At 39.0% G+C, this 16611-nt stretch overlaps 1 protein-coding gene across 3 annotated transcripts in view; it reads right to left on the reverse strand.

Annotated features, from left to right (window-relative positions):
- Positions 1–1583: 1583 nt before the first annotated feature.
- Positions 1584–16611, reverse strand: part of ppp1r16b (protein phosphatase 1, regulatory subunit 16B) — a 115349-nt gene continuing 100321 nt past the window's right edge. For 2 of the 3 annotated variants that reach the window (XM_010882005.3, XM_010882006.3), the window contains exons 7-11: positions 15596–15721; positions 15366–15441; positions 14809–14938; positions 7648–7795; positions 1584–6477 (exon numbers count right to left, since the gene is read on the reverse strand). In XM_010882005.3, the coding sequence (XP_010880307.1) occupies positions 5998–6477; positions 7648–7795; positions 14809–14938; positions 15366–15441; positions 15596–15721 (960 nt within the window). In that variant the 3' untranslated portion in view covers positions 1584–5997. The remainder of the gene's footprint in view (positions 6478–7647; positions 7796–14808; positions 14939–15365; positions 15442–15595; positions 15722–16611) is intronic. The other variant, XM_010882008.3, reaches the window with a different exon arrangement.

Genomic DNA, 16611 nt, shown 5'->3' on the forward strand with positions numbered 1-16611 from the left:
ATTTTGACCAGTACAGCTCACAACATACTGACATAACTAGGTTTTGAAGCATGAATTAAATGTTTTGGTAAAGTTACTGCATTTTGCAGACATGGAATAGAGTTATGATGTCCCATTGAACAGTTGTGACGATTGCACTTTCAGCTTAAAGAATGTTAAGATTGTTTTGAAAAATAAGCCCAAGAAATTGAGAAAAACTGTAAATGAGCTCTGGCTCAGAGAAGGCGGCAGCGTTTCTGGATCTTGTTTATATCTGGTTTAATTTTTGCATGGGCATTTTAATTTTAGCGACAAACTGTGTTCACAGACAATAGTTTTCTGAAGTGTTCCTGAGCCCATGCAGTAATTTGCTCTACAGAATGTCTGTTTTTAATGCAGGGCCGCCTGAGGAGCCGAAGATCACCATCCAAAATTGGTTTTTGGCCTTGTCCTTTGCATAGAGATTTCTCTGGATTCTCTGAAACTTTTATGATATTATGTAGTGTAGATTGAGATCCCCAAACTCTTTGCAATTTTATGTTGAAAAACATTATTCTTCAATTGTTGCACTATTTGCCTTTCGCAGTCTTTCACAGTGGTGAACCCCTCCCCATCTTTATTTCTGAAAGACTCATGCTCTCTGGGATGCTCTTTTTATACCCAATCATGTTACCTGTTGCCAATTAACCTAATTGGGAGATGTTTTTTGCATTACACAACTTTTCCAGTCTTTTGTTGCCCCTGTCACAGCTTTTTTTGTGTTGCTGGCATTAAATTCAAAGTGGGCATATATTTTTCAAGAAACATTAACATTTATCAGTTTCAACATTTGATATGTTGTCTTTGTGCCATTTTCTATTGAATATAGGGTTAAATCATCATTGGATTCTTGCATTTTACACAGTGTCCCAACTTTTTTGTTAACGCGGGTGTAGATAGTGTTACTGAACTGAAAGTGAAACACAAGCACAGTAACTCTGGACTTGTTTTGTCATTTATAAATTATTTCTATATTATTCTTTTATTTATCTTAGTCTTAAATATACCTTTCTCCAAAAATATTAGGGTTATTTTACCTGCAAAAAAATCAAAGCTGTGTGACCTACAGACATTTGATTTGACATTACTTTAATACTGATATACATTCTTTGTATTTTGTTTAACACATTCCATTTTCAATAAGAACCTGGGAGACTTTTCCTCAAGTCAATCTGGCAACCTTTTGGTTACTGGACAGACGACTGCCCTGCAGCCCTGAAATGGAATAATGGAATACCTTCTATTAAGAAGCCGTAAAGAATAGGGTCACGTGGATGGATCTGTTCCCTCCTCTGTCATGCCAAGAGGGCTATTACCGTGACGGATGCTGGCATTGTGGATGCAGCCTATTGAAATTGACGTCATTAACCTCACAGTACAACTCACTGAGCATTTCTTTTGGGAGTTGCAGAGGGCCTCTGCCAACACCAGGAGCCTTGCAGATGCTAAGAGGGCAGTAAGCAGTCAAAACCACAAGGTTATTGAGAGAAATTAGTGAAACTTCAAGAAGGGAAAAAATTTGATTTTCTTAATGCAATAGAAATGCACATACATCGAAGACAATAAAATGCGCAAAATATACAATTTATTCAAAATATTTTAACTCACCCATCAGTATTTCCAGTAATCACAAAATCAGTAGTTTGACTTTTCTTATTAACATCTGACAGACTTACTGGTATACAAGCATTGTCCACAGCAATAGGAAAGAACTGTGAAAAGATAGATGTCAGTGTAGATTTGGATGATATATTAGGTGCCAGATAATACACGTTAAAAACATACTGAGCCCTGGGAAATTCTAAATACATGTACATGTGAAGGATCTGATAACAACACATTCATGACTGGTGTACAATGTTACCACAATAACAACATTGACATGTCATTATTCAATTCAGTTACCTAACTATTTACATTATTGACTGCACGTTTCTAACACTATACGAAGTCTTGACAGGGAAGAGTATTGGGGATGGATGTGGCTAAAGTAGATATTGTGGAAACTATTGTGTCCAGTGTGAGCGCTCAATCTTTATGTCCTTAGTATAAGAACATTTATAAGAACACTATTTTACACCCACATGGACACAACCCAGAAGGGCATAGTCAAATATAGCTAGTATTACTGCTACTACTACTACTACTGCTACATTCTAGTGCAGCGTTGAGGGTTGCTGCTACTACTACTACTGCTACATTCTAGTGCAGCGTTGAGGGTTGCTGCTACTACTACTACTGCTACATTCTAGTGCAGCGTTGAGGGTTGCTGCTACTACTACTGCTGCTACTACATTCAAGAAAGAAAAGGTTAATGGAGGATTATTTAGGGGTTCTTCATTGAATTTGCATAAAACCTGTAAGTTCAAGTACAAAAATGAAAAAGGTTATTTTAAATGCGTTTTTTAATGGTTCCACAAATAACCACCCCAAAAGGTTATTTGAAGAACCATTGAAAAGGATTATTCAAAGAACCCGGAGCAGGGGTGGTCAACTCTGATGGTTTTCTGTTCTACCTCATCATTAATTGCACCCACCTGGTGTTCCAGGTCTAAAGAAGTCCTTGATTAGGAACTGGTTTCACAGACCGGAGTTGAATAACCATGCGTTAGGGGCTCCCCGGGGTTTCAACTGAAAGAGCCCCAGAAATATCCTTCAGGAACCTTTTCTTCTTAGAGGGTAGTACAGATCTGAGCATGACATTGTCATCTCATACAACCTAATGCTGTATGTATTTACTTAAAGGACATTAACATGTGAACTACATTCGCACTTTGCATTGCTTAGTAGTTTACATCCAGTGTTGGAACGTGGGATACTCATGGATTATTATCAACTATGGGATAGTTTTTTAACCTCTTTTTCACCTGGCAAATGAGCTAAAAACTTAACCGGGTTAACGGTCTTGATCAGGGACAGAACGGCAGGGTTTTTCACTTGTCAGCTCGGAAATAAAAAACATCTACCTTTTGTTTATTTGGCCAATGCTGTTGACCTCTAGGCTATGCCCCATAGGTATACAATAAATAGCTAAACCTTTTGCCAAAGTTTTGATGTCACTATCTTGATTATAGACACAATATTATGAAAGCTAGGGCTCCATCAAATTTAAGCTAGCACCAGTAACATGTTCAGCTATTCTTCATTAACTGCTAGTTAATGACAACATTATTAATTTACATTTTAAGTAAATTTGATATGCTGATGATGGCAAGTTGTTTTCCAAAGTATTAGCAATTTCATTGCATTTCCAAGCCCATATAATGTTTTTTAAACCAAACAGTAATTTTTCCCCATTCAACTTTTAACCATCAACATCACTGTGGCCTCTGTAGAAAATTGATAACAATGTGACAGTTGACTGACGGGGGTGCAGCACATTGGTTAATATGGTGCCATGACACTTTGCTTGGCTAAAAGGAGAATTTGATTGAAAAATTTAAATTTGTTTTAATTGATGTTAGATGGTTCCTTAGATGTGTGTGCATGTTTAAGAAACCTGAAATCATCTCCATATTTGACTTGCTCAAGTTCACAAAATGATAATGCCTGTTTAAAGAAAACGGAATAATGGATTACAATTTTGTCTTGGCCAAAATAATTTGATGAGGACTCATCTATGAAGTTGAAAAAAGTTACATTCCTTTTTAGTATTCATAAACTTTAAGCCTGGGAGGATGTCCTACTTAATACAAAATAAAGGAAACACCTTTAGTATCCATCATCACTCACATGTTTCCTTTATTTTGGCAGTAACAGTACATGACAGTATTTCATATTAATTAATGGTTAAGCACACACTATTTCCCTAGAGGGATCTGTACTGTCTTTGTGCAATTTGAAAAAGCAATGACAATGTGACAGTCAAATAAGTTGTTCTAATATTATGTTGAGTGTCCTCTTACAAAGGCCAGCCAAGACTTGTGTTTCTTCTTTCCAAACTGTATTGCTATCATTCAGTACTGCAGATGTCAGCCACAAGACAGCACAAACAGTTCTTGAACTTGGGCCCAACTTTATGAAGGTTATTTATCTGGAATTCAGATAGATAGAAATAAAATGTATATAACCGAGAAATCATTCACTTAAAATAGGGAGTCCTGTTGTATTCATTAAATTTGTATGCATTTAGTCCTGATTGAAGAAAATTTAGATCACTTCCATTTGAATAACTGGAATACACAAGCTACAGACTTCATCTTGTCAACTCCATATGAACATTTATATTCTAGAAAGTGCAGTGCTTCCAGTCTGTTCCTAAAGATGTTTGTACAGTCCTGCCAACTCCATGACAGTGATGACCACAAAGTTGTCTAAAAAGCACAAACAGATCTCAAAACAGAATACAAAGCTTCACAGGAAAGGAAGATTTACTGTGCCAACACACCATCCTATTGCATTCGCTCTCCATGGACAGATCATGACATAAATACACTGTAGGACATTACAAACCATTTCCTTTGTACATGTACATAACATTATTCTTCATAAATAAACAGCTAAAGAATGTACATACATTTTCAAAACAATTATTTTGCTTAAATTACATACAAATAAAGATAGCAAAAAAAAGAAAACATGGCCTTATCAAACAACTTTCTACCACCGCAATAAATATCGGTTTGGATATGGATGGATGATGAGAAAAGTTGAGTTTAATGCTGCCTTCTTTCAAATGTCTCTAGTGCAGTGCAGTGTTCCTATACTCTTTCTTCACAAGAGCAAATAGTTGACCATAATATGGTTCTGTTGGTGTAGCTATTACAAACTAGGGTGGGTGAAATAAAATTTCTGATATGGAGTTTTGTTAGAATTATTAGCATAACCATATTTAAATGATAAATTAGATTACTGAGCAAATTAATATTACCCTTAAAGCGAACCGCCGCCTCAGGGACACATTCGCTGAGATTGACCCAATCAGATTTTAGTACAACAAGCACCATTAATATGGCTGTGTTTTTAGCTTACCTCAGTCTGGGAAACCTGGTGTAGCTTACCTCACAAGCTGCCAGCAGTAAATGTCAAACATTGGCACACTTTGGCAGGGAGTTAGTCAATAAATGGTTGTTTTGGTCAATAATCTTACATTTATCCTACCCACTCTAGTATAAGCCCTTCTTTCGTTTTTCCAAAATAGTCAGCATTTGAACAAGAACACTTAAGATGCCTAATCTCTCTTATGTGCTACTTTGTGTTTGTACAGCTACAGAAATAAATACACAAGCGTCTTCTTATATGGTGGAGCAGACCTTTCTGCAATCTTTCAGAAACAGTAGATAAACTGAGGAATGTGATAGTGATTCAGGTAAAGAAAAAGCCACCACATAGGCTTAACATGGGAGAGAATTCTGCCTGGCCATCCCTTCGTATGGCACTGGAGTTCTCTCCTGATAAGGGCAAAGGGTAATCTTGTTCCATGTTGATGTCCCCTGCACAAACCACAATGTGTCACAGTGGCTGGCCTGTTCTCTTGAGCAAGGGTATCCCTGTGTACTCTTATGGTCAACAAGCCATCACAGCCACCAATGCCATAGGGAGATCAACAGTATTCATTGCCCAGTCCAAACCACCACAGTTGCTCTTCCCCAATTCAACTTTCCTCAGTTCCTATCACCCTAAGAAAGGCGCCCAACTTCCAGAGTAAGGCTATCCTATCTTCCATAATGTCCACTGAAACAGTGCCGGGGAAAGGAAACAAGGCAGAAGGGAACCAATCACTTGACAGGGCAAGCTCAACTACTATTACATTCTTGGACCATGGCTCTGCCTTCCGGTATCCCTCTGTGCAATCTCTTCCCATTTCCAGCTCCACATTCAGATGATCATCCTGCTCTGATATGCTCTGTTCTGAGAAGAATTTGCCCTTAGACACAGATCCAGGACCAGTTTGCCCTCTCCAAACAGTAATCCACTGGAAGGGAATAATATAAAACTGACTTTAGATCAGTGACTAGGGGGTCACTTCTAAGCCTCTTTCTAGGAGACACAGCAACAGCTCCTGCCCTTTGGTTCCTCATCATCTATTGGCTGTTTCAGTTTGAGAATGGGTGGGTCCCCACTGGTTGGGGTGTAGTAAACTGTGCTGCCATTGGATGAGACAAGAGGCATGCGTGAGTCCACAGGGCTCTGAGGCTCAGTGGTTCCAGTGGAGCCATTTCCAAGGTGACCGTTAAAGAGTGGGTGGCTGAGCAGCTTGGCGGCCGACCGCTGCTTTTTCAGTTCTGACAAGGTCTGTGCACGCTCCCTGGGCAAGGACAAATAATCCTCAGGCAGCTGACTGCACGTCACACTTCTTGTGTCAGGGCAAGGTGCCTCGCCATTGGTGGGTGGCAGCTGACTGGGAGTGGGTATGGACTTGGTGGTGGAGATTGTGCCGTTCTGCTTGATGATACCGCTGTGATCTTTAAGGATCTTCTGGAGTTTGGGCCTCTCTTCTACTGGCTTTATGGGTATCTCCTGTGACAAAGGGGACATACTAATGACTGCAACTAACAGCTACTCAAAACTCACAGATCGGTAAACATGTTAGCACGCTTATCAGAAATAAACAGCACAGGGATTAAGAGTAAAATATGTCACTTAGCTTTAGCAATGGAGGAGACTCGGAATGCTCAGACACATTGGCTCAACTCGTATATACAAACTTATTTGGACAGTGAATAAAAAAAGGTCATGAATTCCAGCACTTCGGATTTTAAATTATAATATTACTCTAAGGTTAATGCGCAGCCTCCAATTTATTTTGAGGGTATTTTCAACCATGAAGGACTAACCATTTTTGACTCTGTAGCAACAGTATCAAAAATCGAATGCTTGTTATATTAAGAAGTAGAAATAAGTATATCGGCAAATGACCTTGTACCCAAAGAAGAACTTTACAGTGAATGTCCAGAAAATACTCACCATAATCAAAAAAGAAATTTCAGAGGATAGGGGGTGGATGAGTCAGCTACTAACATTTGTAGAAGACATCTCCAGCTAAACTACAGAGGCACGACTGCAAAATGCAAAAAACACTAGCTAGATTGAAAAACAGGATGGCCTAAAATGTACCAAAAAGAGCTTGCAGTGTTCTGTAGAAATGTCTTATAGACAGATGAAAGACACTACTGCTCAAACAACTAGGGTCAATTTGGCAAATGAAATGGCTACCTTGTGGAAATGTGTAAAGCTCTTAGAAAAGAGATGCACACATGGCTCTGCTGTGAATAGTTTTTTTCTTTATGCTGTCCATGTCTCTCTATAAATGTGATACGGTGAGCAGAACTGATCTATTTATTATTTATCTAGTTTCTATTCCACCAAGAAAGTTCCAAAAATTAAGGAGGAGGGAAATGCTTGGAGCAAGAGTTATCAAACTAGTAATGTATGTTTATGATATCACTTTCATGGGGATTATTGTACATACCAAAGTACTGAAATAACGTATTTCTAAGAGGATTGCAAAATGAGGTTAATCGGCCATTTAAAACCAATTGGATGAAAATATTCCCCAAATAAAACGGACAGTCTTCACTTTAAACCCATAGTTGAATTATTTCAAATCCAAAGTGCTGAAATAAAACCAAAAAATTAAGAAATGTGTCACAACAAGATAATGATTTTTTAAGAGACATGGGAACTGACCACAGTAACAGTTGTATTGCTGGGATGGTTGTTCTCCTGGTCGATCTCTTTCTCTTCCCTCCCTCCTCTCCACACGATGGCCTCAGTTTCGTACTCCTTCACACGAAGGTTGTGTCTGTCAGACAGGCTGGCCCTCCGCACCACTTTACTACAAGAAAAGCACACATGCACATATACATAAAGAGGAGGAGTTGGCGAAAAGTGGGGTCAGATGAGATCTTGGGTATGTTGACCCACCCACTGTATCTAGAAAACTGTACACAATTTTTGCCATGTGATGATATATTCAGGAAGATGATGGGAAAAGTGCTTTCTTTTTTATAATGTACTTTAAAAATGTCAAAGTATATTTTTTACATGTCAGGTATAATGACTGTTACATAAGAGCTAATTTATCCAGGTCTAAAAATATATATAAAAACTGCATAACAGACAATTTATTTCTAATTTTAATTAATGTAGAAAAGCTATCATGCCATGAAACATTAGTACATCTGTGGCATATATTGGTCTTTGCATAATGTAATGTGATAGATGTCATGATATAAAGTGGATATAAAAAGTCTACACACCCCTGTTAAAATGCCAGGTTCTTGTGATGTAAAGGAATGAGACAAAGATAAATCATATCAGAACTTTTTCCACCTTTAATGTGACCTATAATGTGAAATTAGTCATTCAATTGAAAAACAAACTGAAAACTTTGAGGGGGAAAAATAAAACACTCACAATAACCTGCTTGCATAAGTGTGCACACCCTTAAACTAATACTTTGTTGAAGCACCTTTTGATTTTATTACAGCACTCAGTCGTTTTGGATAGGAGTCTATTAGCATGGCTCATCAGATTTCCAGGACATCTCCTGTGCACAGCCCTCTTCAGATCACCCCACAGATGTTCAATTGGATTCAGGTCTGGGCTCTGGCTGGGCCATTCCAAAACGTTAATCTTCTGGTGAAGCCATGCTTTTGTGGATTTGGATGTGTGCTTTGGGTCGTTGTCATGCTGAACGGTGAACTTCTTCATCTTCAGCTTTCTAACGGACACCTGAAGGTTCTGTGCCAAAATTGCCTGGTATTTGGAACTGTTCATAATTCCCTACACCCTGACTAAGGCCCCGGTTCCAGCTGAAGAAAAACAGCCCCAAAGCATGATGCTGCCACCACCATGCTTCACTGTGTGTATGGTGTTCATTGGGTGATGTGCAGTGCTGTTTTTGCGCCAAACATACCTTTTGGAATTATGGCCTTAAATGTCAACCTTGGTTTCATCACACCATAACACATTTTCCCACGTGCTTTTGGGGGACTTGATGTTTGTTTTTGCAAACTTCCGCTGGGCTTGGATGTTTTTCTTTGTAAGAAAAGGCTTCCGTCTTGCCACCCTACCCCATAGCCCATTCATATGAAGAAAACGGGAGATTGTTGTCACATGTAGCACACAGCCAGTACTTGCCAGTAATTCCTGCAGTTCCTTTAATGTTGCTGTAGGCCTCTTGGAAGCCTCCCTGACCAGTTATATTTTTTCCTGATTGAAGGTGTGTAATAACTTCTATTTAACATGAGTTTGAATATGATTGGTTAATTCTGAACAGAGCCACATCCCCAGTTATAAGAGGGTGTGCAGACTTATGCAACCGGGTTGCATAAGTCTGTAAGGTTTATATTTTTCCTTTTTCTCCCTCAAAGATTTCAGTTTGGTTTTCAATTGAATTGTTCACATTATAGGTCATATTAAGAGAGGAAAAAGTTCTGACATCATTTCTTTGTCTCATTGATTTTCATCACAAAAACATGGCATTTTAACAGGGGTGTGTACACTTTTTATATCCACTGTAATAGCTCAATAGTTTCTAGCATATAACACTAATTTACCTAAAAGTTTCCCTGGCAGCTTTTACAACATTTGGATTTTGGGCAAAAAAATATATTTGATCGCCTGCGGATTTTGTACAAAGAAATTATCAGTCTATAATTTTAATGGTAGGTTTATTTGAACCATGAGAGACAGAAAAACAAAACAAAAATCTAAAATGTTATAAATTGATTTGCATTTTAATGAGTGAAATATGTATTAGATCCCCTCTCAATCAGATTTCTGGCTCCCAGGTGTCTTTTATATAGGTAACGAGCGGAGATTAGGAGCACACTCTTAAAGGGAGTGCTCCTAATCTCAGCTTGTTAACTGTATAAAAGACACCTGTCCACAGAAGCAGTCAGATTCCAAACTCTCCACCATGGAGAGCTGTCCAAGGATGTCAGGGACAAGATTGTAGACCTACACAAGGCTGGAATGGGCTACAAGACCATCGCCACGCAGCTTGGTGAGAAGGTGACAACAGTTGGTGCGATTGGCAAATGGAAGAAACACAAAAGAACTGTCAATCTCCCTCGGTCTGGGGCTCCATGCAAGATCTCACCTCGTGGAGTTGCAGTGATCATGAGAATGATGAGGAATCAACCCAGAACTACACGGGAGGATCGCGATTTCAAGGCAGCTGGGACCATAGTCACCAAGAAAACAATTGGGAACACACTACACCGTGAAGGACTGAAATCCTGCAGCGCCCGCAAGGTCCCCCTGCTCAAGAAAGCACATGTACAGGCCCATCTGAAGTTTGCCAATGAACATCTGAATGATTCAGAGGAGAAGTGGGTGAAAGTGTTGTGGTCAGATGAGACCAAAATTGAGCTGTTTGACATCAACTCAACTCGCTGTGATTGGAGGAGGAATGCTGCCTATGAACACCATCCCCACCGTTAAACAAGGAGGTGGAAACATTATGCTTTGGGGGTGTTTTTCTGCTAAGGGGACAGAAAAACTTCACATCAAAGGGACGATGGACGGGACCATGTACCATCAAATCTTGGGGGAGAACCTCCTTCCCTCAGCCAGGGCATTGAAAATGGGTCGTGGATGGGTATTCCAGCATGACAATGACCCAAAACACATGGCCAAGGCAACAAAGGAGTGTCTCAAGAAGAAGCACATTAAGGTCCTGGAGTGGCCTAGCCAGTCCCCACACCATAATCCCATAAACAATCTGGGGAGGGAGCTGAAGGTTCGAGTTGCCAAACGTTAGCCTCAAAACCTTAATGACTTGGAGAAGATCTGCAAGGAGGAGACAAAAGGAGTGAGAAAAAATCCCTCCTGAGATGAGTGCAAACCTTGTGGCCAACAACAAGAAACGTCTGACCTCTGTGAATACCAACAAGGGTTTTGCCACCAAGTACTAAGTCATGTTTTGCAGAGGGGTCGAATACTTATTTCACTCATTAAAATGCAAATCAATTTATAAAATGTTTGAGTTTTTCTGGATTTTTTTATTGTTATTCTGTCTCTCACTGTTGAAATAAACCTACAATTACAATTATAGACTGATAATTTCTTTGTCAGTGGGCAAACGTACAAAATCAGCAGGGATCAAATAATTCTTTCCCCTCACTGTAGCTGGTCTGACTGGTCAAAATCACTAGATCAGAACTGGGCTGCCTGTGTAAATGTAGCCCAGGGCAAAGAGGAAATAGTTACAGTGGAATTGATTTGCCCAATGATAAAGACATTGAATAGAGGTTATGCCTATACCATGAATGTGTTCTAAAAGCTTTCTTTCCCTTGAAACATTTCTTGGCCTTTTGTTTTCATTGTTTGTCATGCGATTGTATTTCTTTATATTGTGGCGGTCTTCTAGCTACTGGTTCTGCAACTCAACATTAGATTTTTGTTGCGTGTGCTGTTTTTACATAGAGTAGAACATAAAATATTCAAGAATGCTGCATAAAATCTGTTGATTCACTGACTTTCATTATATAGTGTTGAATGCAGAATTCTCATAACCAAAGGTGCCACGGTTTGGCTCCACCTGGCTCTTTAATGGACTGAAGGTGCTGGGGCTCAGACCAGTTTCACTCCTGATTGTTCCTTTAGCAAAGTATTTAGGACAGTTTTGTATTCAAATTTCCTAATTGTCTTAAAAGTAACTTTTAGCAATAATAATAAAAAATAACCAGAAAATAGTTTTAATACTCAGAATGTTTCAATGTTTGTAGGAGGTGAAACAATGTACAATATTTTAGTTAAAACAGGGTAATTATTAAATCTAAGGTCAGTCATCATAGTGTCAAGGATAAAAAAATAAATGAATGAAATATGATGCTCAACTACCGCTAAAGCCTCACATCATATACTTCTGTATGACTGGAGATTTTCAGTCATACAGGTGCTGGTCATAACATTTTAATATCATCAAAAAGTTGATTTATTTCAGTAATTCCATTCAAAAAGTGAAACTTGTATAATGTATACATTCATTCCACACAGACTGATATATTTCGATGATTGTAACTGACAACTAATGAAAAGCCCAAATTCAGTATCTCTGAAAATTTGAATATTGTGAAAAGGTTCAATACTGAAGACACCTGGTGCCACACTAATCAGCTAATTAACTCAAAACACCAGCAAAGGCCTTTAAATGGTCTCTCAGTCTATTTCTGTAGGCTACACAATCATGGGGAAGACTGCTGACTTGACAGCTGTCCAAAAGATGACCATTGACACCTTGCACAAGGAGGGCAAGACACAAAAGGTCATAGCTAAAGAGGCTGGCTGTTCACAGAGCTCTGTGTCCAAGCACATTAATAGAGAGGCGAAGGGAAGATGTGGTAGAATAAAGTGTACAAGCAATAGGGATAACCGCACCCTGGAGAGGATTGTGAAACAAAACCTATTCAAAAATGTGGGACTGCAGCTGGAGTCAGTGCTTCAAGAACCACCACGCACAGACGTATGCAAGACATGGGTTTCAGCTGTCGCATTCCTTGTGTCAAGCCACTCTTGAACAAGACACAGCGTCAGAAGCGTCTTAACCTGGGCTAAACACAAAAAGGACTGGACTGCTGCTAAGTGGTCCAAAGTTATGTTCTCTGATGAAAGTCAAAATTGCATTTCCTTTGGAAATCAAGGTCCCAGAGTCTGGAGGAAGAGAGGAGAGGCACAGAATCCATGTTGCTTGAAGTCCAGTGTAAAGTTTCCACAGTCAGTGATGGTTTGGGGTGCCATGTCATCTGCTGGTGTTGGTCCACTGTGTTTTCTGAGGTCCAAGGTCAACGCACCCGTATAACAGGAAGTTTTAGAGCACTTCATGCTTCCTGCTGCTGACCAACTTTATGGAGATGCAGATTTAATTTTCCAACAGGACTTTTCCAACAAAGCTACCAGTACCTGGTTTAAGGACCATGGTATCCCTGTTCTAAATTGTCCAGCAAACTCGCCTGACCTTAACCCTATAGAAAATCTATGGGGTATTGTGAAGAGGAAGATGCGATACGCCAGACCCAACAATGCAGAAGAGCTAAAGACCACTATCAGAGCAACCTGGGCTCTCATAACACCTGAGCAGTGCCACAGACTGATCGATTCCATGCTACGCCGCAATGCTGCAGTAATTCAGGCAAAAGGAGCCCCAACTAAGTATTGAGTGCTGTACATGCTCATACTGTTCATGTTCATACTTTTCAGTTGGCCAACATTTCAAAAAAATATATTTTTTTGTATTGGTCTTAAGTAATATTCAAATATTCAGAGATACTGAAATTGGGATTTTCATTAGTTGTCAGTTATAATCATCACAATTAAAAGAAATAAACTTTTGAAATATATCAGTCTGTGTGTAATTAATGAATATATACAAGTTTCACTTTTTGAATGGAATTACTGAAATAAATCAACTTTTTGATGATATTCTAATTTTATGACCAGCAATTATTTTCAAGAAAAATTCAACCTTGATTCCATTCATTAGTTTATTTTGCAATTTCAAACATTATAATGAGGACTGAAATTAAGCATGACTGTTTGGAAAGGGAAAATGCATTATTAAAATATATTTGAAAAATGAATAAATTATTTGAAATTGCGTTTATTTAACAAAAAAGGATTGGTCAATTTACCCTCAGATGGCTCAACTTACCCATTCACTAGAATGAACTTACCCATACCCTGGGGCAAGTTGAGCCACAGGGCACATTTTTTTTAGCTATTATATTTTCAAGGCATAAGGTGCATTCTAGTCATTTCACCAGACAGTGGATGTCCTGAAATAAGGGTAGATGTATGTTTTATTTCTGTCTTATCCCCTAGACTATGGGACAACTTAAGTAAAAATTGTCTCAACTTATGCCACTCTCCCCTACTACCCCAGGAAATATTTTTTACATTATTGGACACATTGATATTTGAGCTAAATTCCAAGCACATTCATTTAACATATCACACACACATCCTTTAAACCATGTATGCAGTTCAATTTAAACAGAAATCGCATTTCCTCATGAGAACAAAGTACACCCTTATCTTATATGGATATACCAGACCCCTGGCAATCTACATACATGCTTTTAGATGAATAAATCATTGCAAAGTATAATCTTTCAGTATCATTTGTTAAATTAGGTTACCCTTTTCTGTCAATAGTGTTGAAATCAAGATTACATATTGAAATGTCCAAATAAATAGAGACAACTTTACTTACATTTGTCACATGACTGTAGTCCTAAAGACCCACTGAGTGCACATTTTAGCTCTAGTCTTCCACTTAAAAGAGAATGCTTCTACATGGTGTTATAATTCCATACCCTGAGAGTAGTCTGGAAACTGTACTGAGGATTCTTTAGTTAATACAATCCCTGATAAAAGCAAAGCAGGAATGTTGTTGAAAGAAAGTGACCCAGGGTGTTCTAAGCCACTCACTCAGGTGCACATGTACTGATGCAGCATGGGTTTAAATCCAGCCCACTGCTCATTCCAAAAAACCTCCCCTTAATCCTTCCCCTCTTTAAAGCATTAAACGACGTGGCAAATATATTCGATATAACCTACATAATCTTTGATTTTATGTAAGGTAGGGCAGACTACAATTGGCTGTATTTTGTAATGGTTGTTTAAAGAACTAAATTACCAATTATAGTTTCAGCTGACTATTTTCAGTGTGAGAAACCACCTAACATACATTTGTAAAATGGTGACATTTTCATTGAAACACTGGACTCCATTAATCAGAAAATGTAGCTATTAAATATTTTGCTTTTGTCTTGGGCTGTAAGAAAAACATTAGAAGTCTGTGTGCAGTTCCATTGCTGACCACCAGGGGTCTGTACATACCCACGGCTGCCTGCGCTAGAGGTCCTCCTGCACAGGGAGGTTTTGTGCTTGAGCTGAGACTTCATGATGCTGTCGTGCTTGTGTTTCAGGTCCAGCAGAATGGCTCGGAACTCCTCATCCTCACACAGGTCTACAGGTCACATAAAGGTTAGAGATCAAAGACCAGTGAAATTTAATCCAAACAAGTACTACTCTGGGGTGGTCCGGTGGGTTACTAAATGGTTTTAGCCCTTGTATGTGCAGAAATATACAGCAAAGCATTATGTTCTAATTCCAAGTAATAAAGAGCACGTTTGAGCAGAGCTTGGAAATACATCTGAGGGGTCATAATGTTCCTAAAATCCTATTCCTACTCCTAAATATCTATATCAATAACAATAATAATGAAAATATTATAAATAATAATATTCAAATAATCCAAAGCGAAATAGTCATTTGTGCATACGTTTCACATAGTAGTGGTGCCTGGAATGAAACCCACTATCCTGGCAGTGCAAGTGATATGCAATACAAACAGATCAATAGAGGACTGCATAGGATCAAGGGCTCTGACTTACCAATGGGCGTCTCCTCCAAGAAGGTCTTGGCATTGAGACTGGCACCATGAGAAACCAACAGCTCTGCAATATGCATCTGAAATAATGAAAGGTATCTATAAGTGTTTAATTTGACTTCACGATCATGCTCAGCCTGTGTATGTATTTGTTTGTGCTCTGTTCATCTGACTTTATTCCTCAAAGTCTAAATACAACCATATGTGTTTTCTTTGCGTTTTCCCTGCCCTTACCTGCCCCCAGCAGGCTGCAGCGTGGAGAGGTTCCCACCCATCACTGTCTCTCAGGTCCATTCTGGCTCCACCCTCCAGCAGAAGCTCAGCAGCCTGGACGTAGCCATTCGCTGCTGCGATGTGTAGCTGCTCGGGAGACAGGGGAGGTGATCAAAATGATCAGTATTGATGATGTATAAGCAACCTCAACAAAAAGTATTTGCCAGCAGGAACAGAAATACACCATTTCCCGGGTGTACTTAAAAAGTCTATCTACCATAAACTGCCACAGTTGGAGGCTAATGCTGACATTGCAGTTAGCTTCCAAAGGTTCAGATTTGAATATGTTGATGTATGTATTCGGCTCTGTGTGGGCACTAAATTGAGAAAAAAACATGTGAGTGATGTAGTCATCTCATCCTCATTCGACAAGCACAAGTTCCCTTGTAAGAGGGTCAAGAGTAAGTCTTACATGAGTTTGAATCGGATTAGGATGAAGTTGTCTGGATAAAAAATAAAAGCTCAGTAAAAGAATGTAATATTTTCCAAACAGCTCTTTTCTTGCAGTCCTGGATAGGCTGAATTGCTCAGTTCAGTCTGGGGAGGAGTGTATAGAGGATGAGTGTTAAAGATTACAGCTGGGTGACAGGGGAGTCAGCCAAAAGGATCATCCCTTGTCCTTCCCTGGCCCCCCTGTAGTAAATCACTGGCAGATGTCTGTCATTCATTTATTTGTTTACACACACAATTATTCCACAATAATGGTATTCTAATAGGGCTATACTGTAAACCACTAAGGGATAGTTAAAAAAAATATATGTAATTGTTACACAAAGGAAAATAGGGAAGGTAAACCTTAAAAGCATTATAATGTACACAAGCTAATCTGTATCAGAAGACTAGTATGTATTTATCTGGTATAAACACAGATGTTTCCAAAGGTCTAGATCCTTTCTGTGTTGGTCCACTTGGCTGTTATCGGAGGTCAAAAACAGATGAGAGCATGGATGACAAGCTTCCATAATAACAGCATTGGG

This window comes from Esox lucius, chromosome 17, assembly GCF_011004845.1.
Source record: "Esox lucius isolate fEsoLuc1 chromosome 17, fEsoLuc1.pri, whole genome shotgun sequence".
Lineage (NCBI taxonomy): Eukaryota > Metazoa > Chordata > Actinopteri > Esociformes > Esocidae > Esox > Esox lucius.